The 26,219-nt window shown below is 38.6% G+C and overlaps 2 protein-coding genes across 4 annotated transcripts in view; one reads left to right on the top strand and one right to left on the bottom strand.

The window, feature by feature from the left end:
* RNF17 (ring finger protein 17) overlaps positions 1-23,285 on the top strand; it is a 148,092-nt gene extending 124,807 nt beyond the window's left edge. For both annotated transcript variants that reach the window (XM_032403412.1, XM_032403410.1), the window contains exons 32-35: positions 12,989-13,157; positions 16,056-16,191; positions 18,093-18,282; positions 22,206-23,285. In XM_032403412.1, the coding sequence (XP_032259303.1) occupies positions 12,989-13,157; positions 16,056-16,191; positions 18,093-18,282; positions 22,206-22,304 (594 nt within the window). In that variant the 3' untranslated portion in view covers positions 22,305-23,285. The remainder of the gene's footprint in view (positions 1-12,988; positions 13,158-16,055; positions 16,192-18,092; positions 18,283-22,205) is intronic.
* Positions 22,348-26,219, bottom strand: part of CENPJ (centromere protein J) — a 48,684-nt gene continuing 44,812 nt past the window's right edge. For both annotated transcript variants that reach the window (XM_032403414.1, XM_032403413.1), the window contains one exon: positions 22,348-25,005. In XM_032403414.1, coding sequence (XP_032259305.1) covers positions 24,813-25,005 — 193 coding nt within the window. In that variant the 3' untranslated portion in view covers positions 22,348-24,812. The remainder of the gene's footprint in view (positions 25,006-26,219) is intronic.

Raw genomic sequence — 26,219 nt, 5'->3', positions numbered from 1 at the left:
TAGCAGCAATGTCCGCAATAGCCAAACTGTGGAAGGAGCCGAGATGCCCTTCAACAGATGAATGGATAAAGAAGATGTGGTCCATATATACAATGGAATATTACTCAGCCATCAGAAAGGATGAATACCCAACTTTTACATCAACATGGATGGGACTGGAGGAGATTATGCTAAGTGAAGTAAGTCAAGCAGAGAAAGTCAATTATCATATGGTTTCACTTATTTGTGGAACATAAGGAATAGCATGGAGGACATTAGGAGAAGGAAGGGAAAAATGGGGGGGGGAATTGGAGGGAGAGATGAACCATGAGAGACTATGGACTCTGAGAAACAAACAGGGTTTTAGATGGGAGGGGGGAGGGGGGATTGGTTAGCCCGGTGATGGGTATTAAGGAGGGCACGTACTGCATGGAGCACTGGGTGTTATACAAAAACAATGGATCGTGGATCACCACATCAAAAACCAGTGATGTATGGTGACTAACATAATAAAATTAAAAAAAAAAAAAAAGATGCTGTATTTTGTCAAATGCTTTTGCTACATCTATTGAGAGGATCATATGGTTCTTATCCTTTCTTTTATGTGGTGTATCACATTGATTGATTTGCAAATATTGAACCACCCCTGTAGCCCAGGAATAAATCCCACTTGATTGTGGTGAATAATTCTTTTAATGTACTGTTGGATTCAGTTTGCTAGTATCTTGTTGATAATTTTTGCATCCATGTTCATCAGGGATATTGGCCTGTAATTCTCCTGTTTAGTGGGGTCTTTGGTTTTAGAACAGGGTAATGCTGGCCTCATGGAAGAAGTTTGGAGTTTTCCTTCCATTTCTGTTAATTGGGAAGAATAGGTATTAACTCTTCTTTAAATGTCTGATAGAATTCCACTGGGAAACCACCTAGTCCTGGACTTTGGTTTGTTAGGAGATTTTTTATTACTGATTTAATTTCTTTACTGGTATGGGTCTGTTCAAATTTTTTATTTCTTCCTGTTTTAGTTTTGGTAGTTTATATATTTCTAGGAATTTATCCATTTCTTCCAGATTGCCCAGTTTGTTGGCATATAATTTTTCATAATATTCTCTTATAATTATTTGTAGTTCTGTGGTGTTGGTTGTGATCTGTCCTCTTTCATTATTTATTTAGGTCCTTTCTCTTTTCCTTTTGATAAGTCTGGCTAGGGCGTTTATAAATTGTATTAATTCTTTCAAAGAACCAGCTCTTAGTTTTGTTGATCTGTTCTACTGGTTTTTTGTTTTGTTTTGTTTCTGTATCATTTATTTCTGCTCTAATCTTAATTATTTCTCTTCTTCTACTGACCTTAGATTTGCTGCTCCTTTTCTCCCTCCTTGAGGTATAAGGTTAGGTTGTTTATTTGAGACTTTTCTTGCTTCTTGAGGTAGACCTGTATTGCAATATACGTCCCTTTTAGGACCGCTTTTGCTGCATCCCAAAGGTTTTGGACTGTCATGTTTTCATTTTCATTTGCTTACATCTATTTTTTTATTTCTCAATTTCCTGGTTAACCCATTTATTCTTTAGTAGGATGTTCTTTAATCTCCATGTATTTGTGATCTTTCCATATTTTTTCTTGTGGTTAACTTCAAGTTTCGTAGTATTGTGGTCTGAAAATATGCATGGTATGACCTCGATCTTTTTGTACTTGTTGAAGGCTGATTTGTGACCCAGTATGTGATCTATTCTGGAGAATGTTACATGTGCACTCAAAAAGAATGTGTCTTCTGCTGTTTGAGGATGAAATGTTCTGAATATATCTGTTAAGTCCACCTGGTCCAGTGGGTCATTCAAAGCCATTGTTTCCTTGTTGATTTTCTGCTTAGGTGATCTGTCCATTGCAGTAAGTGGGGTGTTAAAGCCCTCTACTATTATTGTATTACTATCAATGAGTTTCTTTATGTTTGTTATTAATTGCTTTATATATTTGGGTGCTCCCAAGGTGGGGGCATAAATATTTATAATTGTTAGATCTTCTTGTTGGATACACCCCTTAATTATGACATAGTGCCCTTCTTCATCTCGTGTTACAGTCTGGTTTAAAATCTAGTTTGACTAATATAAGTATGGCTACTCTGGTTTTCTTTAGATATGTTAGATGGTTCTCCATCCTCTCACTTTCTACTGACAGGTGTCTTTAGGTCTAAAATGAGTCTTTTATAGGCAGCATATAGACAGGTCTTGTTTTTTAATCCATTCTGATGTCCTGTGTCTTTTGATTGGAGCATGTGGTCCATTTACATTCAGAGTGATGATTGATACGAATTTACTGCCATTGTGCTACCTGTAAAGTTGGTGTTTCTGGTGATGTTTTCTTTCCTTCCTAGTCTTTGTTGTTTTTGGTCCTTTTTTTCTCCACTCAAAGAATCCCCTTTAATATTCTTGCAGGGCTGGTTTAGTGGTCGTGAACTCTTGGGTTTTTTTCTGGGAAACTCTTTATCTCTCCTTCTATTCTGAATGAGAGACAACCTTGCTGGAGTTGGCTGCATATTTTTCCCATTCAGCACATTGAATATATCCTGTCATTGTCTTCTGGCCTGCCAAGTTTCTGTGGACAGATCTGCTGCAAACCTTATCCATCTTCCCTTGTAGGTTAAGATTTTTTTTCCCTTACTGCTTTCAGGATTCTTTCCTTGTCTATTTTATGAATTTGACTATGATATGTCTTGGTGATGGCTGGCTTTTGTTGAATTTAATGGGAGATCTCTGTGCTTCTTAGATTTTAGTGTCTGTTTCCTTCCCAGCTTAGGGAAGTTTTCAGCTACAATTTGCTCAAATACACCTTCTGCCCCCTTTTCTCTCTCTTCTTCTGGGACTGCTATGATATGAATATTATTAAGCTTTAAGGAGTCGCTGAGTTCCCTAAGTCTATATTTGTGATCCAATACCTTTCTTTCCCTCTTCTTTTCAGCTTCATTATTTTCCATAATTTTATTTTTTATATCACTGATTCGTTCCTCTGCTTTGTCCATCCTCATAGTCAAGGCATCCAGTCAAATTTTGGCCTGACTAGTTTTTAGTTCTTTTATTTCTGCAGTAAGGAATTTTCTAGTGTCTTCTATGCGTTTTTTAAGCCCAGCTACTATCCTTACAAGTTTCACACAGCTTACTTATATCTGTATTGATTAAATCCCTGGCTGTTAGTTCTTTCTTTTGGGGTGAATCCCTCAATCTTGTCATTTTGTTTAGGTTACTGTTTTTTTGTATGATTGTTAGGAAAGCCTGTCATACTCCTGCTTCTGAGAGTAATCGCTATATTAAGAAGAGGTCCAAAAAAAGGCGGGGGGATCCTATATCACTCTGTTGTTGTGTTTTGATGCTCTTACCCTCACGTCAGTCCTCTGCAGAGTTTTTCCTTGCCTGCAGTGGGGGGTGTTTGGACCTTGTCCACCGTGTGGCAAGTTTTAACTAGGTTTGTCTTGGTCTGCTTGTTAAAAGAAACTAGATCCAAAAAAGAAGAAGCATTTAGATACTATTTCCCCTAGAACGAAGCTTTGCAGCACTCTATGATCAGTAGACTTGGTGCATGTGAGGGGTTTGTGCTGGTTTTTCTAGGGGAGGGACCTGCTGCACTGATTCTCAGGCTGACTTGCCCTAGTGGAGATGCACCTGCAGGGCACGGGGGCACAGGGCTTGGTGGTCTCCACTGAGGGGGGTGCTGTGTTGCTCCCTGGGGTCAGTCAGTGCTGATGGAGGGGGGAGGGAGGAATGGCATCGCCCTGCTCTCTCATCCCCGGCATAGGGAGCTCAAGCCTGCCACTCTTCTGGAAGCCCTCACAGAAGAGCAAACAATCACCCATCTTGTGCCCCCGGCTTCTGTTAGATCCCTGCTTTCACCCTGTCTGTGTCGGAGCTGTCTGCCTGTCAGGTGGCACAGCACTCCTGTGTTTTATCTCAGGAATGTGGCTGAGTTTCAAAACTCCAAATTTTATGGACCCGCACTGATCCTCTTGGGGAGGGTCTTGCCATGCTTTTGCCATTTGCCGGTTTGTCCCAGAAAAGTGGTTGCTTGACAATGAGATTGTTTGGAGTCTATGGTAAAGTGTAGCAAAAAGCTGGCACCAAGGCTTGCTGCCCTCAGCTGGTGTCTCTCTTTCTATGTTAGGGAACGGGGCAGCACATTGGCACCACCAGTTCTGTCCCTAGAAAAGCCATTTCACCACTCCCAGATGCACTCCAAGAAGGGAAACTGTTTCTCCCCGTATGACCTAGAGGATCCTCAGACCATGCTGCCTGCTCCAGAGTCTCTGCCTTCCTTCCCAGTAGGAGTACCACTAAGCCCACCAGGCATGACCTCAGTAGCAGACTTCTAAAATTTCAGACTTTGCACTGTGCTGCTTATAGTAATCTGCGGGAATCCACGCTTCTCCTTTTCCCAGTCAGTAGTTTTGGGGAAGAGTTTTTCTTGTGTAGTCCCCTACATGCTGCTTCACTCTTCTCCTCCCTCTCTCTTTCTCTCTCTCTCCGCAATCAGGGCTCCCTCCCCTCCACAGCACCCGCAGTTCTTTTCTCCCATTAATCCACTCTCCGCAGCCCCTACCTTCCACAAGGTGGTCATTTTTCTACTTGTAGTTGTGCAGTTTTGTTCTCTCAGTCCTCAGATCAATTTCTTGGCTGTTCAGAATGATTTGATGTTTATCTAGCTGTGTTCAAGGGACAAGGCAAGCCCAGGGTCCTCCACTCTGCCATCTTAACTCCGCTTCCCATCTTCCTGATTTTAAATAATTGGTGACCTCCAGGATGCCCACTGTATAATTTCCTCTTCAGACATTTGTTAATAAAGCAAGTGTTTCATAAGCACTTGCTGGGTTTCCAGTGTTGTATTGTTGTATTGCTTTAGTCATATTTATATCAACATTTAGATTTTTTTAATTATTATGTTAATCACCATATACTACATCATTAGTTTTTGATGTAGTGTTCCATGATTCATTGTTTGCGTATAACACCCAGTGCTCCATGCAGAACATGCCCTCCTTACTACCCATTACCAGGCTAACCCATCCCCACGCCCCTCCCCTCTAGAACCCTGTTTGTTTTTCAGAGTCCATAGTCTCTCATGGTTCGTGTCCCCCTCTGATTTCCCCCTCTTCATTCTTCCCCTCCTGCTAGCTTCTTCTTTTTTTTTTTTTTTTTAACATATAATGTATTATTTACTTCAGAGGTACAGGTCTGTGATTCAACAGTCTCACACAATTCACAGCGCTCACCATAGCACATACCCTCCCCAATGTCTATCACCCAGCCACCCCATCCCTTCCACCCCCCCACCACTCCAGCAACCCTCAGTTTGTTTCCTGAGATTAAGAATTCCTCATATCAGTCATATGATACATGTCTTTCTCTGGTCATATGATACATGTCTTTCTCTGATTGACTTATTTCGCTCAGCATAATACCCTCTAGTTCCAGCCACGTTGTTGCAAATGGCAAGATTTCATTCCTTTTGATGGCTGCATAATATTCCATTGTGTGTGTGTATATATATATATATATAAAGATAAATCTTCTTTATCCATTCATCTGTCGATGGACATCTTGGCTCTTTCCACAGTTTGGCTACTGTGGACATTGCTGCTATAAACATCAGGGTACACGTACCCCTTCAGCTCCCTAAATTTGTATCTTTGGGGCAAAGAGTGAGAGTTTGACTTCTTTGCCGATTTGGATGCCTTAACATTATATGTTAAAAAATAAATAAATACCCAGTAGTGCAATTGCTGGATCATACAGTAGCTCTATTTTCAACTTTTTGAGAAACCTCCATACTGTTTTCCAGAGTGGCTGCACCAGCTTGCATTCCCACCAACAGTGTAGGAGGGTTCCCCTTTCTCTGCATCCCCACCAACACCTGTCATTTCCTGACTTGTTAATTTTAGCCATTCTGACTGGTGTGAGGTGGTATCTCACTGAGGTTTTGATTTGGATTTCCCTGATGCCGAGTGATGCTGAGCACTTTTTCCTGTGTCGGCCATTTGGATGTCTTCTTTGGAAAAATGTCTGTTCATGTCTTCTGCCCATTTCTTGATTGGATCATTTGTTCTTTGGGTGTTGAGTTTAAGAAGTTCTTTATAGATTTTGGATACTAGCCCTTTATCTGATATGTCATTTGCAAATATCTTCTCCCATTCTGTCGGTTGTCTTTTGGTTTTGTTGACTGTTTCTTTTGCTGTACAAAAGCTTTTTATCTTGATGAAGTCCCAATAATTCATTGTTGCCCTTGCTTCCCTTGCCTTTGGCGATGTTTCTAGGAAGAAGTTGCTGCGGCTGAGGTCGAAGAGGTTGCTGCCTGTGTTCTCCTTTAGGATTTTGATGGACTCCTGTCTCACATTTAGTTCTTTCAACCATTTTGAGTCTTACTTTTGTGTGTGGTGTAAGGAAATGGTCCAGTTTCATTCTTTTGCATGTGGCTCTCCAATTTTCCCAACACCATTTGTTGAAGAGACTGTCTTTTTTCCGTTGGACATTCTTTCCTGCTTTGTCGAAGATTAGTTGACCATAGAGTTAAGGGTCCATTTCTGGGCTCTCTATTCTGTTCCATTGATCTATGTGTCTGTTTTTGTGCCAGTACCATACTGTCTTGATGATGACAGCTTTGTAATAGAGCTGGAAGTCCGGAATTGTGATGCTGCCAGCTTTGCTTTTCTTTTTCAACATTCCTCTGGCTATTCGGGGTCTTTTCTGGTTCCATACGAATTTTAGGATTATATGTTCCATTTCTTTGAAAAAAGTGAATGGTATTTTGATAGGGATTGCATTAAATATGTAGATTGCTCTAGGTGGCATTGGCATCTTCACAATATTTGTTCTTCCAATCCATGAGCGTGGAACGTTTTTCCATTTCTTTCTGTCTTCCTCAATTTCTTTCATGAGTATTTTATAGTTTTCTGAGGACAGATTCTTTGCCTCTTTGGTTAGATCTATTCCTAGGTATCTTATGGTTTTGGGTGCAGTTGTAAATGGGATCAACTCCTTAATTTCTCTTTCTTCTGTCTTGTTGTTGGTGTATAGGAATGCCACTGATTTCTGTGCATTGATATTATATCCTGCCACTTGACTGAATTCCTGTATGAGTTCTAGCAGTTTTGGGGTGGAGTCTTTTGGGTTTTCCACATAAAGTATCATCTGCAAAGAGTGAGAGTTTGACTTCTTCTTTGCCGATTTGGATGCCTTTTATTTCTTTTTGTTGTCTGATTGCTGTGGCTAGGACTTCTAATACTATGTCGAATAGCAGTGGTGATAGTGGACATCCCTGCCGTGTTCCTGACCTTAGGGGGAAAGCTCTCAGTTTTTCCCCATTGGGAATGATATTTGCTGTGGGTTTTTCATAGATGGCTTTTATGATATTGAGGTATGTCCCCTCTATCCCTATACTCTGAACAGTTTTGATCAAGAAAGGATGCTGTACTTTGGCAAATGCTTTTTCTGCATCTATTGAGAGGATCATATGGTTCTTGTTCTTTCTTTTATTGATGTATTGTATCCATTGATTGATTTGTGGATGTTGAACCAACCTTGCAGCCCAGGGATAAATCCCACTTGGTCGTGGTGAATAATCCTTTTAATGTACTGTTGTATCTTATTGGCTAGTATTTTGGTGAGAATTTTTGCATTCATGTTCATCAAGGATATTGGTCTGTAATTCTCCTTTTTGATGGGGTCTTTTTCTGGTTTTGGGATCAAGGTAACGGTGGCCTCATAAAACGAGTTTGGAAGTTTTCCTTCCATTTCTATTTTTTGGAACAGTTTCAGAAGAATAGGTATTAATTCTTCTTTAAATGTTTGGTAGAATTCCCCTGGGAAGCCATGTGGCCCTGGGCTTTTGTTTGTTGGGAGATTTTTGATGACTGCTTCAATTTCCTTAGTGGTTATAGGTCTGTTCAGGTTTTCTATTTCTTCCTGGTTCAGTTTTGGTAGATGATACATCTCTAGGAATGCATCCATTTCTTCCAGATTATCTAATTTGCTGGCATATAGTTGCTCATAATATGTTCTTATAATTGTTTGTATTTTTTTGGTATTGGTTGTGATCTCTCCTCTTTCATTCATGATTTTATTTATTTGGGTCATTTCTCTTTTCTTTTTGATAAGTCTGGCCAGGGGTTTATCAATCTTGTTAATTCTTTCAAAGAACCAGCTCCTAGTCAACAATCATTGATCTGTTCTACTGTTCTTTTGGTTTCTATTTCATTGATTTCTGCTCTGATCTTTATTATTTCTCTTCTCCTGCTGGTTTTAGGCTTTATTTGCTGTTCTTTCTCCAGCTCCTTTAGGTGTAGGGTTAGGTTGTGTACTTGAGACCTTTCTTGTTTCTTGAGAAAGGCTTGTATTGCTATATACTTTCCTCTTAGGACTGCCTTTGCTGCATCCCAAAGATTCTGAACAGTTCTGTTTTCATTTTCATTTGTTTCCATGAATTTTTTAAATTCTTCTTTAATTTCCTGGTTGACCCATTCATTCTTTAGTAGGATGCTCTTTAGCCTCCATGTATTTGAGTTCTTTCCGACTTTCCTCTTGTGATTGAGTTCTAGTTTCAAAGCATTGTGGTCTGAAGATATGCAGAGAATGATCCCAATCTTTTGGTGCTGGTTGAGACCTGATTTGTGACCTAGGATGTGATCTATTCTGGAGAATGTTCCATGGGCACTAGAGAAGAATGTGTATTCTGTTGCTTTGGGATGGAATTTTCTGAATATATCTGTGAAGTCCATTTGGTCCAGTGTGTCATTTAAAGTCTTTATTTCCTTGTTGATCTTTTGCTCAGATGATCTGTACATTTCAGTGAGGGGGGGTGTTGAAGTCCCCCACTATTACTGTATTGTTGTCGATGTGTTTCTTTGCTTTTGTTATGAATTGCCTTATATAATTGGCTGCTCCCATGTTAGGGGCATAGATATTTACAATTGTTAGATCTTCTTGTTGGATAGACCCTTTAAGTAGGATATAGTGTCCTTCCTCATCTCTTATTATAGTCTGGTTTAAAATCTAATTTGTCTGATATAAGGATTGCCACCCCAGCTTTCTTTTGGTGTCCATTAGCATGGTAAATGGTTTTCCACGCCCTCACTTTCAATCTGGAGGTGTCTTTGGGTCTAAAATGAGTCTCTTGCAGACAGCATATCGATGGGTCTTGTTTTTTTATCCAGTCTGATACCCTGTGTCTTTTGATTGGGGCATTTAGCCCATTTACATTCAGGGTAACTATTGAAAGATAGGAATTTAGTGCCATTGTATTGCCTGTAAGGTGACTGTTACTGTATATTGTCTGTGTTCCTTTCTGGTCTATGTTACTTTTAGGCTCTCTGTTTGCTTAGAGGACCCATTTCAATATTTCTGGTAGGGCTGGTTTCGTGTTTGCAAGTTCCTTTAGTTTTTGTTTGTCCTGGAAGCTTTGTATCTCTCCTTCTATTTTCAATGACAGCCTAGCTGGTTATAGTATTCTTGGCTGCATATTTTTCTCATTTAGTGCTCTGAATATATCATGCCAGTCCTTTCTGGCCTGACAGGTCTCTATGGATAGGTCTGTTGCTAATCTAATGTTTCTACCATTGTAGGTTATAGATCTCTTCTCCTGAGCTGCTTTCAGGATTTTCTCTTTGTCTCTGAGACTCGTAAGTTTTACTATTAGATGTCGGGGTGTTGACCTGTTTTTATTGATTTTGAGAGGGGTTCTCTGTGCCTCCTGGATTTTGATGCCTGTTTCCTTCCCCAAATTAGGGAAGTTCTCTGCTATAATTTGCTCCAATATACCTTCTGCCTCTCTCTCTCTTTCTTCTTCTTCTGGGATCCCAATTATTCTAATGTTGTTTCATCTTATGGTATCACTTATCTCTCGAATTCTGCCCTCATGATCCTTAGTTGTTTATCTCTCTTTCTCTCAGCTTCTTTATTTTCCATCATTTGGTCTTCTATATCACTAATTCTCTCTTCTGCCTCATTTATCCTAGCAGTTAGAGCCTCCATTTTTGATTGCATCTCATTAATAGCCTTTTTGATTTCGACTCGGTTAGATATAGTTCTTTTATTTCTCCAGAAAGGGTTTCTCTAATAACTTCCATGCTTTTTTCAGGCCCAGCTAGTATCTTTAAAATCATCATTCTGAACTCTAGTTCTGACATCTTACTAATGTCCATATTGATTGGGTCCCTGGCAGTCGGTACTGCCTCTTGTTCTTTTTGTTGAGGTGATTTTTTCATCTTGTCATTTTGTCCAGAGGAGAACAGATGAATGAGAGAACAAAATGCTAACAGGGTAACAACATCCCCAGAAAATATACACTAAACAAATCAGAAAAGACCTGAAACTAGGGGATAAGAAAGGGAAAGAAAGAAAAAAGAAAAAGATAAAAACAAACAAAACAAAACAAAAAACAGAACATGATCAAATATGATCAGGCTGGTGCATAGATCAGTACCACACACTAGATTTTGGGCGTATTTTGGTCTGTTAGAAGAAAGTGCCTCCCAAAATTTTAAAGAAAGAAAAACTTATATATGTACAAAAATAAGGGTTAATACAAAGAAGGGATGGAATATGACTGTAAAGATGAAAATTATAAAAGATTTTATAAAAGGAATTGATAAGTTGGGTGAAAAAAGAAAGAAGAGGATTTAAAAAAAAAGAGAGAATGTGATCAGGCAGGAGACTAGAACAAAGCCATACACTAGAGATTTAGGGTATATTTTGATCTGTTAGAAGAAACTGTATCCCAAAATTTTAAAGAGAAAACAACTTATATATATATATACACCAAAAATAAGGGTAACTACTATGAAGGGATAGAATATGACTCTAAAAATGAAAAATAAAAAAGATTTTTTAAAAAAGGGATTGATAAGATGTTGGTTGAAAAAGGGAAAAAAATTTTCCAAAAAAAAAGTTAAAAAAAAATTAACTTTCGAAGACTAAAGAATCATGGGGGAAAAGCCATGAATTCTATGTGCAGTATTCCCCTAGCACTGGGGTTCTGCCATTCTCATTGATCGGGAAACTTGGTCTTGGCTGGCTGTCCTTGCTGATCTTCTGGGGGAGGGGCCTGTTGCCGTGGTTCCCAAATGTCTTTGCTGGAGGCGGAATTGCCCTGCCCTTGCCGGTCCGGGCTAAGGAATCTGCTTGGGTTTGCTCTCAGGAGCTTTTGTTCCCTGCAAGCTTTCCCTACGGCTTTGGAGGACGAGAGTGAAAATGGCAGCCTCCCAGTCTCCTCCCCGGAGGAGCTGAGAACTCGGGGCCCGCTCCTCAGTGAGCCCCCAGAGAAAAGCAGTCAATCGCTCCCGTCTCCCAGGTCTCTGGCCGCACTCCGTGCTCACCCGGCCTGTGACCACGCGTTTCTATCTCTGGCACCCGACCCCGTGTGGAGTCTCCAAACCCAGCAGATCCTTGCAGTGCGCTCCCGCACCCTTCCTCCCGGGGGAGGAAGGGCAGTCTCCCTGGATCTGCCGCTTGTTGGGTCCCTGCCGGAGGAGCAGTGGCCCAACTGTGCTGCGGATCACGGTTTATGGCAACCCCGAGCTGAGAGCCTGCGTCTCGGCTCCGTCTCTGCAGCCGACTTTCCCGCTCCGATACCTGGGAGCTCTGCTGCACTCAGGCACCCCTGGTCTTTCTGTGACCCCGAGGGTCCTAAGACCACACTGTCCCAGCGAGGGTTCCACCCCCCACTTAGCCACTGGAGCGACGTCCCTCAGCGGAGCAGACTTCTAAAAGTTCCGATTTTATGCTCCGGGCTCTATCACTTGCCGGTAGCCGCTGACGGAGGCCTCCTGCCCCACCGTCTATCCTCCCGAATATCGCCTCGGATTCACTTCTCCGCATGTCCTACCTTCCAGAATGTGGTCGCTTTTCTGTTCAGAGAGTTGTTGCTATTCTTTTCTTCGATCTCCTGTTGAGTTCGTAGGTGTTCAGAATGGTTTGATCCCTATCCAGCTGAATTCCTGGGACCAGACGAAATCCAGGTCTCCTACTCCTCCGCCATCTTGCTCCTCCCCCCTCAACATTTAGATTTTTAAGGCAGAACTATTCCCATCTTTGAAACCTTAAACATCTCATTTCCTTGTCCTTTTCCTACGCTGAACTCTAGATGCTCTTTTTTCTGCTCTGTTTTTCCATGCCATTTATCACCTTCTAACACATTATGTCACTTTCTTACTATGTTTGTCTGCTTCTCCCTATTAGAATGTAACTCCATGAAGACTGGGATTTTTGCCCCTTCAGGCCACAGATGTGTCCCCAGGATCTAGAATCCTGCCTAATATATAGTAGGCACTCAATAAGTATTGATTGGATAAATAAGTGTCCTAAAGAAAGTTCAATTATATGTCCTTGCCTAACAAGAAAGAAGGAAGTGACAAATTAAGTAGCACAGGCAGTTCCTTCAGCTATTTTACATAGTAAACCATTCTTTCACAGACAAGGGAAGAATTTGCTCTATAATTCCATTAAAGAAAATAGTAGTGTACAACTGTGTTGGTTTTTATAATGATTTCTTTTCGTATTAGTTATTTATTGCTGCATAACAAATTACCCCAAACTTAGCAGCTTAAAACAAAACACACATGAGAGTCAGAAATCCAGGAGGATCTCTCATTGCTAGGCTCAGTCAAGATATTGGGGGTGGAGGGGGGTCACTGCAGGACCCACTTCCAAAAAGACTCTCATCGATGTTACCTGGAAGGCTCAGTTCTTGGCCCTGTGGGCCTCCCCACTGTCCTACTAAGAACATGGCTGCATGCTTCCCTGAGAGAACAGTTGTAGAAAGAGCTTACCACCAAAACAGAGGCCACATGTCTTTGATGATCTGATCTCAGCAGTCATGTATCACTTATGTCATGTTCTTTTGGTCACAAAGATCAACTCTGGAATCCTGTGGGAGGGAAACTGTACAAGGGAACATCGGGGCCATTGTTAGAGGCTACCAACTACCACAATAATTTTGTACAGAATTTGAAAGTTTTTTCCTTCCCTTCCCCCCACTTAGGTATATATTTGCCTTGATTCTGTAGAAAGTTGTAATCTGTTTAACCAGCATAGTGATACAGATGACAGTGGAATCAGCTGGGAATCTGAGTCTGAGAGCCTTAATGAAGCACTACGGAGGTTTAATAAGAATGTGGAGACATTTCCTCCTCTGACGGATTTTAGAACAGGTATACTAAATTTTCTGAGTAAAATGGAATTAATAAACTGTTGTTTTAAGGGCTTTTGAGGTTCAGCTATTTCTAATGTTAACTGATACATTTTTTTAATTTTTTACTTAAATTCAATTTAATTAACACATAATGTATTATTAGTTTCAGAGGTAGAATTTAGTGATTCATCAGTTGCATCTAACACCCAGTGCTCATTACATCAAGTGCCCTCCTTAATGTCCATCACCCAGTTACCCCATCCCCCCACCTGCCTCCCTTCCAGCAATCCTCAGTTTATTTCCTAGAGTTAAGAGTTTCCTTACGGTTTGTCTCCCTCTATTTTCATCTTATTTTATTTTTCCTTCCCTTCCCCTATGTTCATCTGTTTTGTTTCTTAAATTCCACATATGAGTGAAATTATATGATATTTTTATATACTTTATATGCATGATCTCTTTGATTCCTCAAGACACTCAATAGATGATCTTTCTCATTTTCTAGATGAGTGAAGTAAGAGAAGGGAAGTAACTGCCTTGGGTCACTTCCATTTTCTAAAACTCAGGCTGCATTGGAAAATTGCATAAAGATGATTTTTCTAAGCTTGAGGTTTTGCTATTAGCTCAAATTGTTAGAGTTGTCATTCAGACCTAAATGGCAGTAATTTTAATTACAAACCACCTACACTGATAATTTTGAAGTAGGGCAGGGGAGTTCAGATTTTGTCCTATCAAGATAGGTCAAATCATGCTTTTTTTCTTCTAATCCATTCCTACCCATATTTAGTAAATATATGTGATTCTTCTATGAAGAAAATGCATCTCTTTACTGGTGTTGACAGTTTCTGAAAAGCATGAATGGTGTCTATACGTTTTTATTAATATGCAATATATAGAGGTATATTTATTCATAGCATTTTGTACATATCAGAGGATATGCTAAAGCAAAGGAAAGCATCAGCCTAAAGTCTTACCTGATTTTACTCAATGAGATTGTAATCACTTGTGACTCATGTTTGGCTGATAAACAGCACTTGCTATTTCCTCTGCCTGGAATGTTCTTCCCCCGAACTGTACAGCAATTTAGATCTCTGCTCAACTGTCCCCATATTGCCGGTCTTCCCTGTCCTCCCCATATAAAGTATAAAGCCTGCCACTCTCCCCTACCCCATTTTTCTCCATGCCTTCTATTCCTTTTTTAAATAGCACTGTGAGCAGGGACTCTTTGTACTGCTGTGTCACCAGCAGTTAGAAGGGCACCTTGCACAAGTTAGGTGCTCATAAACATTTGCTGAATGAGTGAAAGAATAAATTCATGATTTTTTCTTTTTATAAACTCAGATTTATAGTCTGGAAGAAGCAGTTCCTTCCTCATTGTCTTCTTGTCTCAAGGGAAGTCACAGAAACATTCTGTGCATAATGTGATCATTCATGGAGCTATATATAGCTCCATTTTCTGTGGGCACTTTATTTTTTCTGTGGGTATTTTATTTTTTATTCTAAAATAAAAAAATTTTTTAAGTATGCATATGTACAAGTTGATTCATAGGCAAATGCCTATTAAAAAGTTTTGTAGGTTAAAATAATATGACAACTAGGTTGGTTGGGTTTTTTGGTTTTTGGTTTTTTTAGTTCTATTTTGAGATGAACCTTTAGCCATGTTTTTAAGGCTGGAAATAGTAAAAGTTGAGACCATTAACAGTGATTCAGTCAGTTGCTTACTGTGCAGACAGCTCTATTAGAGGAGATTCTTTACTGTTCTATTGATAATCTTTTCTATAAACACAAGAAATTGTTTAAAACTCTTTAATAAAAATCTTTGTACATTAGAGTCATATAGTATTTAAATATCACTTGCCCACAAGTGGAGATTATGTAGAAAAGAATATGATAACATAAAGAGAGGGATGGAAGTAGGGCAAGACAAGAGCCTGAAGTGTGTTCCATCTACTCTGAAATCTGAAAGTGTATGAAGAAAAGGGAAGTACATACTATACTAATTTTTCCACAGTTTTACTCAAGCCTAGCATTCATTTATTAGCAGATTTTCTATCGAGCAATTGCTTGTACCAGGTACCATAGTAGGAATATAAATACAGTTCTGCACATAAGAACTAGTGGGCTAGCTGAGAGGGGACATGAAAACCAAGTTCAGTATGAAAATAACAGCTCATATCAAAGGTGTATGCACAGTACCATTGGATCACAGAGAAACCAATGACTAGAAGTACTCAGGGCTTTATAAAAATCATGTTGGAGCTGATCTTTGAAAGAGATGTTTATCAGAAAAAGGGCATGGGTGAACATTCTAATTATGGAGAACAGCCATGAACTAAAGTAGAGGCTCAGGTAATTCTAGTTAGGTAACACTTGAGAATATATGATAGGAGTTGGTTGGGAGTAGAATGTGAACAACCCTATAACTGCAGTACTAAGGACTTGATATTGCAGATGGTTATAATGCCATTGAAGAATTTTAAACAAGGGCAATTGAATTTTTAAAATTTAATTCTGGTGGTTTTATAGAGAATGGATTGGAGGAGCACAAAATTGAAATGAAGAGCAGAAACCATTTTATTATCTTTTGCAGAAGATGATGGCTTAAATGAAATGAAATTTCGGGAGTCTAACAAGTGGGGATATTAGAAGGATAGTCTAAGCCATGAGCAGAACTAGGAACTATGAGAATGGGAGAAGTGCCTTTCTTCAGAGCTTAATTCTTAGGAATTAGGAAAAACAAGCTATATAAATTATAAACAGAAAAAAGCAGAATCTAACATATGACAGACTGTTGAGTGTTTAAATATGAATGATGGGTTTATGGTGATTACATTTTCTTTGTACTTTCCTGTATTTAAAAAAATTGTTTTTTAAAGAAAATACAAGGCAATGTGATTTTTTACTTTTTCTGTCTTTCCAGAAATGCCTTGCCTTGCAGAATATGATGATGGCTTATGGTATAGAGCAAAGATTGTGTCTGTTAAAGAATTTAATCCTCTAGCTGTCCTGGTACAATTTGTTGATTATGGATCAACTGAAAAGCTGACAATAAACAGGTTGGTTTTTTTTTTTAAGTCAACTTAGTTGAATTAGAATTCTTAGAGGTTTTTTAAATAATAATTATTGGAAAATTTTTGGTTTTTCTTTTAAAAGAAAAACTTTTAAAGCTATTAGGATTTTTTTAAAAATCTGTAAGTCTTTTTATTAGAAAATATAGAATTTACCATTTTAGCCATTTTTAAGTATACATTTAATTGTCATTAAGTATATTCAGGATGTTGTGCAGCTATTGCCACTGTCCATTTTCAGGATGTTTTCCTAATCCCAAACAGAAATTCTGTACCCACTAAGCAATAACATTCCATTCCCTTTTCCTCACCTCCTGGTAACCATTTTTTACTTTCTGTCTCTGAATTTGTCCTATTTTAGGTACCTTATATACATACTGTCATACAGTATTTGTCCTTTTGTGTCTGGTTTATTTTACTTAGGATAAAGTTTTCAGGGTACACTCAATTGTAGCATGTATCAGAATTTCATTATTTTTATGACTAAATAACACTCCTTTGTATGTCTATACTATGTTTTATTTATTCATATGTTGATGGACACTTGAGTTGTTTCAGTCCTTTAGCTATCATGAATAATGCTGCTATGAACATTAATGTACAAGTAGCTGTTTGAGTCCCTGCTTTCAATTGTTTGGTATGTATACCTAGAAGTAGAATTGCTGAATTATATGGTAATTTTGTTAAACTCTCTGAAGAACTGCCAAACTTTTCTGCAGTGTCTGTACCATTTTACATTCCCACAAGCAATACACAAGGGTTCCAGTTTCTCCACATCCTTGCCAACACTTGTTATTTTCCATTTTTTTGTTTGTAATATTTAATTGTGGTAAAATGCATGTATCATAAAATTTACCATCTTAATCATTTTAAATGTATAGTTTAGTGTTAACTATACTCACATTGTTATATAGCCAACCTCCAGAACTCTTTTCATTTTGTAAAACTGAAACTCTGTACCCTTTAAACAGCATTCCCCATTCATTTCCCCCTCATCCAGCCCCTGGCAACCACCATTCTACTTTCTTTCCCTATGAATTTGATTATTATAGGTATTCCATATAAGTGGAATCATACAGTATTTGTCCTTTTTTAACTGGCTTATTTCACTTAGCATAGTTTCCTTAAGGTTCACCATGTAGCATGTGTCAGAATTCCCTTCATTTTTAAGGCTGAATAATATTCCTTCATATGTATACACTACCTTTTATTTATCCATTCATCCATGGATAAATGGATATTTGGATATTTGGGTTGATTCCACCTTTTAGCTATTGTGAATAGCTGGTATGAACATGAGTGTACATACCTCTTCGAGACCCTGCTTTCAGTTCTTTGGGGGTATATACTGAGAAGTGGAATTGCTGGATCACATACTCATTCTATTTTTAGTATTTGAAGAAACCAGCAAACTGTTTTCTATTGCAGCTGTACCATTGTACACTAAGTGTCCAAGAGTTCCAGTCTCTCTCCACATCCTCACCAACACTTGGTATTTTCTGGTGTTTTGATAGTAGTCACCTTAATGGATGTGAGGTTGTATCTCACTGTGGCTTTGATTTGCATTTCCCTGATGATTAATGATATTGAGCACCTTTTCATGTGGTTGTTGGCCATTTATGTATCTTCCTTGGAGAAATGTCTACTTTTTAGTATGTATTTTCTCTCATTCTGTAGGTTGCTTTTTCACTGTTGATCGTCCTTTGCAGAGTTTTTCATTTTGATGTGGTCCAATTTATTTTTTTCTTCTGTTGTTTGTGCTTTGATATCACAGCTAATTCATTGCCAAATCCAATGTCATAAGTTTTTCCTCTATGTTTTACAGCTTTAGCTGTTAGAGAATTTTAATTGTGACATTCTGAACATGTTAAGAATTTCTTTTGTGACAGACTGCGTCAAATTCCTCTTCACCTTATGCAGTATCCAGCCCGAGCCATAAAGGTTCTCTTGGCAGGGTTTAAACCTCCCTTAAGAGATCTAGGAAAGACAAGAATACCATATTGTCCCAAATGGAGCATGGAAGCATTGTGGGCTATGATAGACTGTCTTCAAGGAAAACAACTTTATGCTTCTTCCATGGTAACTATCTATCTTAATTAGCCAAAATCTTATTGAGGCTATTTGTAGGGTCCCTGATTCACTTTCTAAAGTGCTTTCTATTTATGCAACTCTAGACGAAAAAAAAAAAAAAAAAGCTTTAAAGCATATAAATCTGTAAATACAAGATTAATTTTAAGGCTTGTTAAAATTATGCTTTAAATTTATATTTAGCAAGTTTTTATTAGCCCTACAATGATATAAAATATCACTGATGTCATGAATAAGATGAAAATGATCAAGATGTAATCTGTAATCAAAGAACTGATAAATCAGTGAGGGAAATGAAACATTTGTAAACCATTAATAAATTTGAGGTAGAATATGTTCTATAAAAGAAGTATGGATACAAGAAGGACTATTTCCATCTGGAGAGATCAGGATATGGTATGGTATTTGAGCTCCTCCTTAGTAGGCAGTCAAATGATAAGTGAATAGGTAGGTCTGGGATGTGACATTGAACTGCATCCTAAAAGTAGGAAAGACCAGAATGGGAATTCTGGTCAAAGCCATGGAAAGGATTGAATTGTAAGAATTTTGAATTGTTTAATGCAGTAGAACCTGTATCAAAAGGTTCAAATAAACACATACAGCACTCACATTCCACACATAGCACACACAGAAATATACAACACACACTACACTTATAGAATATAACATGCAAAATATATGGCAGACACCCATACACCACATACCACACATACAACACATACCATATACCACACAAAACACACACGTAACACACACACATACCGAAAACCTTTCACACACACTACACATATACCACAAACACACCACACGCACTATAAAAACTACACCCAGAGCACACATATACCACACACAGTAGACACATTGCGCACTCTAAACACATAAAACAAACAAGAATTATACAAACGAAATACAAGACACACAAACACCACATATAGCACACACACCATACGTACCCCACACAACCACAGAAATACCATTCACATACCACATATTCAACCACAGACACCACACATAACCAACACATGAACAACTCAAAAATACACACCACCAAAAAACACCACACATACAGCACTCACACCCTACACATAATAAACATACAACACACAGTACACATATAGAACATACAAAATATATTGCAGCCAAAACACCCAAATACCATATGCTCACCGTTCAACACACACCAAACATATACACACATCACTCAGAAAACATTCAGACCTCACACACACACACCTACATCACATTTCTACTACAAACTGTGCACACAACACATATTCATCATATATCACATCACCCAATACTTATACACCCCACATATACTACACACAAAACAGATACCACACATTCGCCACATATAACCTGACACACAGTACACACATACCATGCACACACACATACTGCACACATTTTACACACACCACACACCACATAAAAACCACACTCGGTGCGCATACAGCACACACACAACACATATCACACACGCTCGAAATATACAACACACACTAAACATTTAGCACATATATACCACACATACACCACAAAAACACCACACACATATAAAAATAGACAATGCACACTACAGAAATTTCATTCACACACCACATATATACCATATAGGCATCACACATAACCAACACAACACAAACACACAACACTGGAACACACATACCACTCACAACAGACACCAGCATACACTACAAAGGCAGATAGCACACAAACACACAAAACACATATGAAACACACACACCAAACACGTACTGTGCACACATGAAACCAATACACCATTTACACCACACACACCATACGTATACCACACAAACACGTTATACACTTAAACATCATGCACACCACTTATACACTACATACACTTACACTGCACACACAATTATATGCCACATATATACACACACGTTTGACACACCACACATATATCTCACCCATACACATAATGCACAAACACTAAACACACACAAACACATATACCACAAATACACCATGCACCAGTCAAAACCACACTGACACTGCTCATATACCACAGGCACTACATACATACAGCACACAAACATCATTCTCTCCATACAGCACAAACTACACATAACACAAACCACACACACCACCACAGAAAAACTACACACCAAAATATACCACACACACTACAGAAATATCCTTCACACACCACAAATACACCACACATATACCTCACAAACCTACACCACCAAAACAACAGACACATCACACATATACCACTCAGCACCACACATAACACACAGAAAAAGACAAAATGCATAACACATATAGAACACACACACAGAGTGCCTGGGTGTCTCGGTTAAATGCCCAACTTGTGATTTTGGCGCAGGCCGTGGGATCAAGCCCTGTGTGGGGCTCTGCATTCAGCAGGGAGTCTACTTGAGATTCTCTCTCCTTCTCCCCCTCCCCCTGCTCACGCACACATGCTCTCTCTCCCTAATAGATAAATCATTAAAAAAAATATAACACATACTGCACACACATACCCACATACCACATAACACACTACACATACAACACACACACCAAACATACGACACAGACACACCACACAATCAACAGCATGCACACACACCTATATCACACATATAACACATTTATTTAAAAAAAATAAATGTTCAAATGAGAAAGTTCAGATCGTGTTTAATATAAATATGCTTTCTTTAGAGGTTTAGCATGTCACAAAGGGGTAGCCCATAGGCAGAATCTGGCCTGAACCTGTTTTAAAATTGGAAAAATTTACCCCCAAAAGTCTTTATTTGACTTCTGATTAAATTTTTTTTTTTTAAGATTTTATTGATTTGACAGAGAGAGACACAGTGAGTGAGGGAACACAAGCAGGGGGAGTGGGAGAGGGAGAAGCAGGCTTCCCACTGAGCAGGGAGCCTGATGTGGGGCTCGATCCCAGGACCCTGGGATCATGACCTGAGCTGAAGGCAGACGCTTAACGACTGAGCCACCCAGCGCCCCTTGACTTCTGATTAAATATTTTAAATTCCAGGAATCCTAGGTCTCTTTTCCAAAATGGCAGTCAGCCAAAGTGGTATATCAACTCCTTTGAATGGAAATATACTCTAATTCACCCTAGTCCTCAGCACTGTTGTTTCAGCCCAACCTACCCTGATTTTGGGATCCAGGATTTGGGGATTCCTGATGTACTGGCTCTGACAAGAATGAGTTCTTGGGGCGCCTGGGTGGCTCAGTTGGTTAAGCGACTGCCTTCGGCTCAGGTCATGATCCTGGAGTCCCTGGATCGAGTCCCACATCGGGCTCCCTGCTCAGCAAGGAGCCTGCTTCTCCCTCTGACCCTCTCCCCTCTCATGTGCTCTCTCTCTCTCATTCTCTCTGTCTCAAATAAATAAATAAAATCTTTAAAAAAAAAAAAAAAAGAATGAGTTCTTAATGAAACAGTGCTGTTACTGGAAAGTGCTTTTTGAAAACCTCTGTACATATGCTTTTGTGTGTGCAGAGTAGTGTAAATAGCTTATGTACGGATTCTCTCAAGCCAGTGAAAATACAGACAGGGCTAGTAAGTATTCTTACAGACATTATTTATTCATCTCTATGAATAACATTCAAAATTTGGTCAGTTTATGCATAAAAGTATAATGCCTTATAGGTAGAATATAAATGAATTTTAACAGGGATGGTAGTATTAAAGCCATTGGCTTAATCTAGGAAAACTTTGGGTTGAAGTTATTTTAAACATAAGATTGGAAAGAATGGGATTTAATAGGAAACCATCACAAAGATCTTTTTAAAATACAAATTATTCATAAATTTGGAGAATGCATTTTCCTTCCTATGTGATATAGGCCAGATATAGGAGGGAGAAACCAGCAAAGACATTACTGTATTTCTTGACAACTATCTTTTAATTTTAGGCTCAGGCACCAGAACAAATAGTGACATTATATGAAGATGAACAGTATCCAGTTCATATGTCATTAGTAGAAATGGGGCTGGCAGACCGAGACGAATGATGTTAAGTATCATGACTTCTTGTTCTCCCTTATAATCAGCATAAGGCATGTGACTGATATAGTGGAAATTAATGCTAAATTGCCCATAAAACACCTTCAGACTTTCCTTGATTTCTCAAAGAATGACAACAAAGCTCAACAAGAATCTCTCTTCTAGACTTCGTAGGCCCTTTTCACCTATTGAATACCAGAATCAAAGAGGATCTGCATCTGTAAGAATGCTTGGAATGACTATCATAGTATCAGAGAGTTGTTGGGGATGGGCAGAAGAGCAGAAGGAAGTGGGCACTATAAGTAATTTAAGCACATAAGGATATAGTAGGCACAGAACACTACTGAACAATCCATGACCTAATAACAAAGCTATTGAAGTACTTAGGTAACCAGCTGTTTATTCATCCACGTAAATGTAACAAGTGATTCAGTAACAGTTTGAACATTTAATTAAGCAAAGGTTTTAAATAACGTGCATTTTGTTTTTCAGTTATACAGTGCGGAGCCTCTATATAGCAGCCCAGAAGAAAGTCTTCTGTTATGTGTAAGCCATTTCAGGCTTATTTTTCTTGGCTTGTTCTGCTGCAATAGTGCTGGCCTTTTTTTTTTTCCCTTACATGTTAAACTGTCAGGAACTGTTTGAAAAAGTTAATAAATACTTGCTTTCAAATATTTTCTGGTTTTATTTTACAATAATTTCAAAATCAAATATTTTAGGCATGTGAAACAAATGTAGTTCATTTTATTACGAATGTATATTAAGTTTCAGAAGACAGACCTCAGTACAGTTGAAGACTCCTGTAGTGCCCTTCCCCATTCTCTTCCCTGCAGAGGTGAACATTATTGTCAACTTGGTGTTTATTATTCTTACATTCTTATTTTACTGCATATGAATGCATCCATAAAGCAAGATACACTACTGCTGTGTATATTTTTTTAATGAGTGTGCTACTGCACCTTTAATTTACTATTTGTGCTGTTTATCCATGTTGGTATGCAGAGCTCTATTTTATTCACTCTCACTCTTCTATCCATCTCTGCACATAATTCTGTTGATATTGAGGTTGTTACGTTTTTTCTCAATTACAAATATTCTTCTGTAGTACCCCTTGCGTAATATGTTACGGGTTTTCTAGTATACATACTTAGTAGTGGAACTTACTAGGTCATTAGGTAACTGCTTTCCAAAAAGTGGATTTACTCAATTTACTACCATCGGTAGTCTGAGTTCCTTGGCAATGTGTGGTGTGGCCAGACTGTTATTGGCCTGTATTGATACTAGTATAAAAAAGTATCTCGTTATTTCAATATGTATTCACTGGTTTAATAGTCACTTGTTTGCTTGTTCATATCCTTTGTCCATTTTTCTGTTGAGTTGTTTGTAATTATCTTAATTGATTTGTAGGAATTCTTTATATATTCTGGATATTAATCCTTTGTCAGGTATATATATCTTCTAGTCTGTGGCTCATCTTTTCTCCTTTTTTGTGGTATCTTTGGACACACTTTCCATTCATTTGTCACCTTTTTTAGTTTGCACTGTGTCTCATTTAAAAATCTTTCTCTATCCTGAAGTAATATATGTAACTCCTAATTTGAGAAGTTTGCAACTTCTTTCATATTCAGTTCTTAAATCGCCTAGAATTGATACATTTAGCTTTTTAAAAATGGGAATCATTGCCAATATTACTGTATATTGCACTTATGTGACTATACCAACCTGTAATTATTATGTAAATTGATATGTAGATGACTTGCCCTTCCTTCAAGGACATCTTGCTTCTGTCAGCCTACAGTTTTATAGGTTATAACGTCAAGGTACCTGTAGTTGATCAGTTAATACCAGCTCTAGTTATTTTTCCCACCCCTTCCATTCTCAAGTCTCCCATTTTAACCACTTACTATATACCATCACAGTAAATGTTTTCTCCTCACTATGATTATCTGTACTCACAGAATGAATTCTTCTACCTATTTTGGTGTTTGACCTATCTGTATTCATTCAGTTTTAACTTCCCATTCTATTACAATTAAAGAACCTCTTTAGTAGATAAAATGCTTTAATCTTAGTACTAACTGAACACAGTATATTCTGACTGGAGACATTCTCTTAACTCGAGTAAACTTTCTGTGCAAGTTCTTGTTTAATGGCTGACATGCTTGTGGCAAATCTGTGCTATTGTATTTCTTGTACTTCTTGGCTTTTATAACCATCTTCAATAAAAGTGCCTCATTATTTTTGCAGTCTATACAGTTTATAACAAATAATGCTTTCCTTAGTCATGCATTTAACTGTAGAAAGGTGAACTAAAAATGAAAGCTGTTCTTGTACATTTCAAAGAATATAAAAAGCTATGGCATTTTATTTTACAATCCAAACAATCTTTTCCATTCATATATATACACAACACACACAGTATGTATAAATTAAACCACAGAAACCACAAGAAATGTACATTTTTTAACAAGAAAATCAAGTTAGTGTTATTTCATGATTAGTCATGCACAGGATCATTACAATTTTGTATCCATTAGAACATTACCATCCTTGTCTTTAACCCTTATTCGACCGGATGTATATTTTGTTTCTTGATGACCATTTGTATATACAGTTTTAACAGTGCCATCTGGATATTCCCGTCTCTTGAACTGGGCAGTGTGTAGTTCTCTTTGGCCATTATTAAACTCTATGATTTTGTTGCCATCTCTGTAAATAAAATTTAATTTCTTTAAAATATTAAATATATAACAGGAAAATGATCTAAAAATGGCCTTTTGATTCTGGCAGTTTTTTCCTCTCCTAGAACCTCCATTGGTCCTCTCCTTGCACAATACCTTCTTTGCAAATTCTTTCCACGCTGTTTCTGCTTCAGGCTGATAGCTCCACTGATCAGATTAGCACTTAAATGTGCCCATGAAAAGTTTTTAATAAATTTTTTCACTACAAAATACTTAGGTTTTTTAACTTCACATGTATTCCGCCTCTAAGAAAAATTGGGCATTGTATTAAAATATGGCTTTCAGGGGCACCTGGGTGACTCAGTCGGTTAAGCGGCTGCCTTCAGCTCAGGTCATGATGCCAGGGTCCTGGGATCAAGTCCCACATTGGGCTCCTTGCTCAGTGGGGAGCCTGCTTCTTCCTCTGCCTGCCGCTCCCCGCTTGTGCGTGTGCGCTCACTCTCTTTCTCTCACTCTCTCAAATAAAGTCTTTAAAAAAAAAATACGGCTTTCAGTTTTGACCTTTATTCTTTTCACTATGTTTTAGGCAGTCTGAGTGCTTGCTCTTTATCAGGCTGGAGAAGAGGTTTATATCCCTGGGAAGGGCCATAAATCAGACTTAAGACCCATTCTGAAGCAGTGGAACAAAGAAGCTGTTAATCCCAAGTGGACTGCTTGATGTGCGTGCAGGACATTCAAACTGAACCCCTACATCTATCTATAATGTGCCATTAGAAACACAAAGCTAGGCTATAGACTGTGAATCACCACTTGTCAACACAGTGGGGTTTTTTCTATTTTAGTTATTTCTCAAATTTTATGTGAATGTAATGGCTTTGTGCCACATAAGTGTTAGAACTAAAAGCCATTTTGAGAGCCACTGTTTTATCAAGTGCAGCCCCAGGACCAGGGATGACAGCATCTCCCAAGACATTATTAGAAATGCAAATTATTGGCGTGGGGTCCAGCAATCTCCAAATGAACAATTCTTCCAGGTGGTTTTGTTTTTTTTTTTAAAGATTTTATTTATTTATTTGACAGAGCAAGGGCAGGAACACTAGCAGGGAGAGTGGGAGAGGGAGAAGGAGGCTCCCTACCAAGCAGGGAGCCCGATACGGGGCTCAATCCCGGGACCCTGGGATCAAGACCTGAGCCGAAGGCAGACGCCCAACGACTGAGCCACCCAGGTGCCCCTTCCAGGTG

The sequence above is a fragment of the Phoca vitulina genome, unplaced genomic scaffold (assembly GCF_004348235.1).
Source record: "Phoca vitulina isolate PV1807 unplaced genomic scaffold, GSC_HSeal_1.0 scaffold5, whole genome shotgun sequence".
Lineage (NCBI taxonomy): Eukaryota > Metazoa > Chordata > Mammalia > Carnivora > Phocidae > Phoca > Phoca vitulina.
The sequence above is the reverse complement of the archived record's forward strand: the minus strand, read 5'-3'. Positions and strand labels throughout refer to the sequence as shown.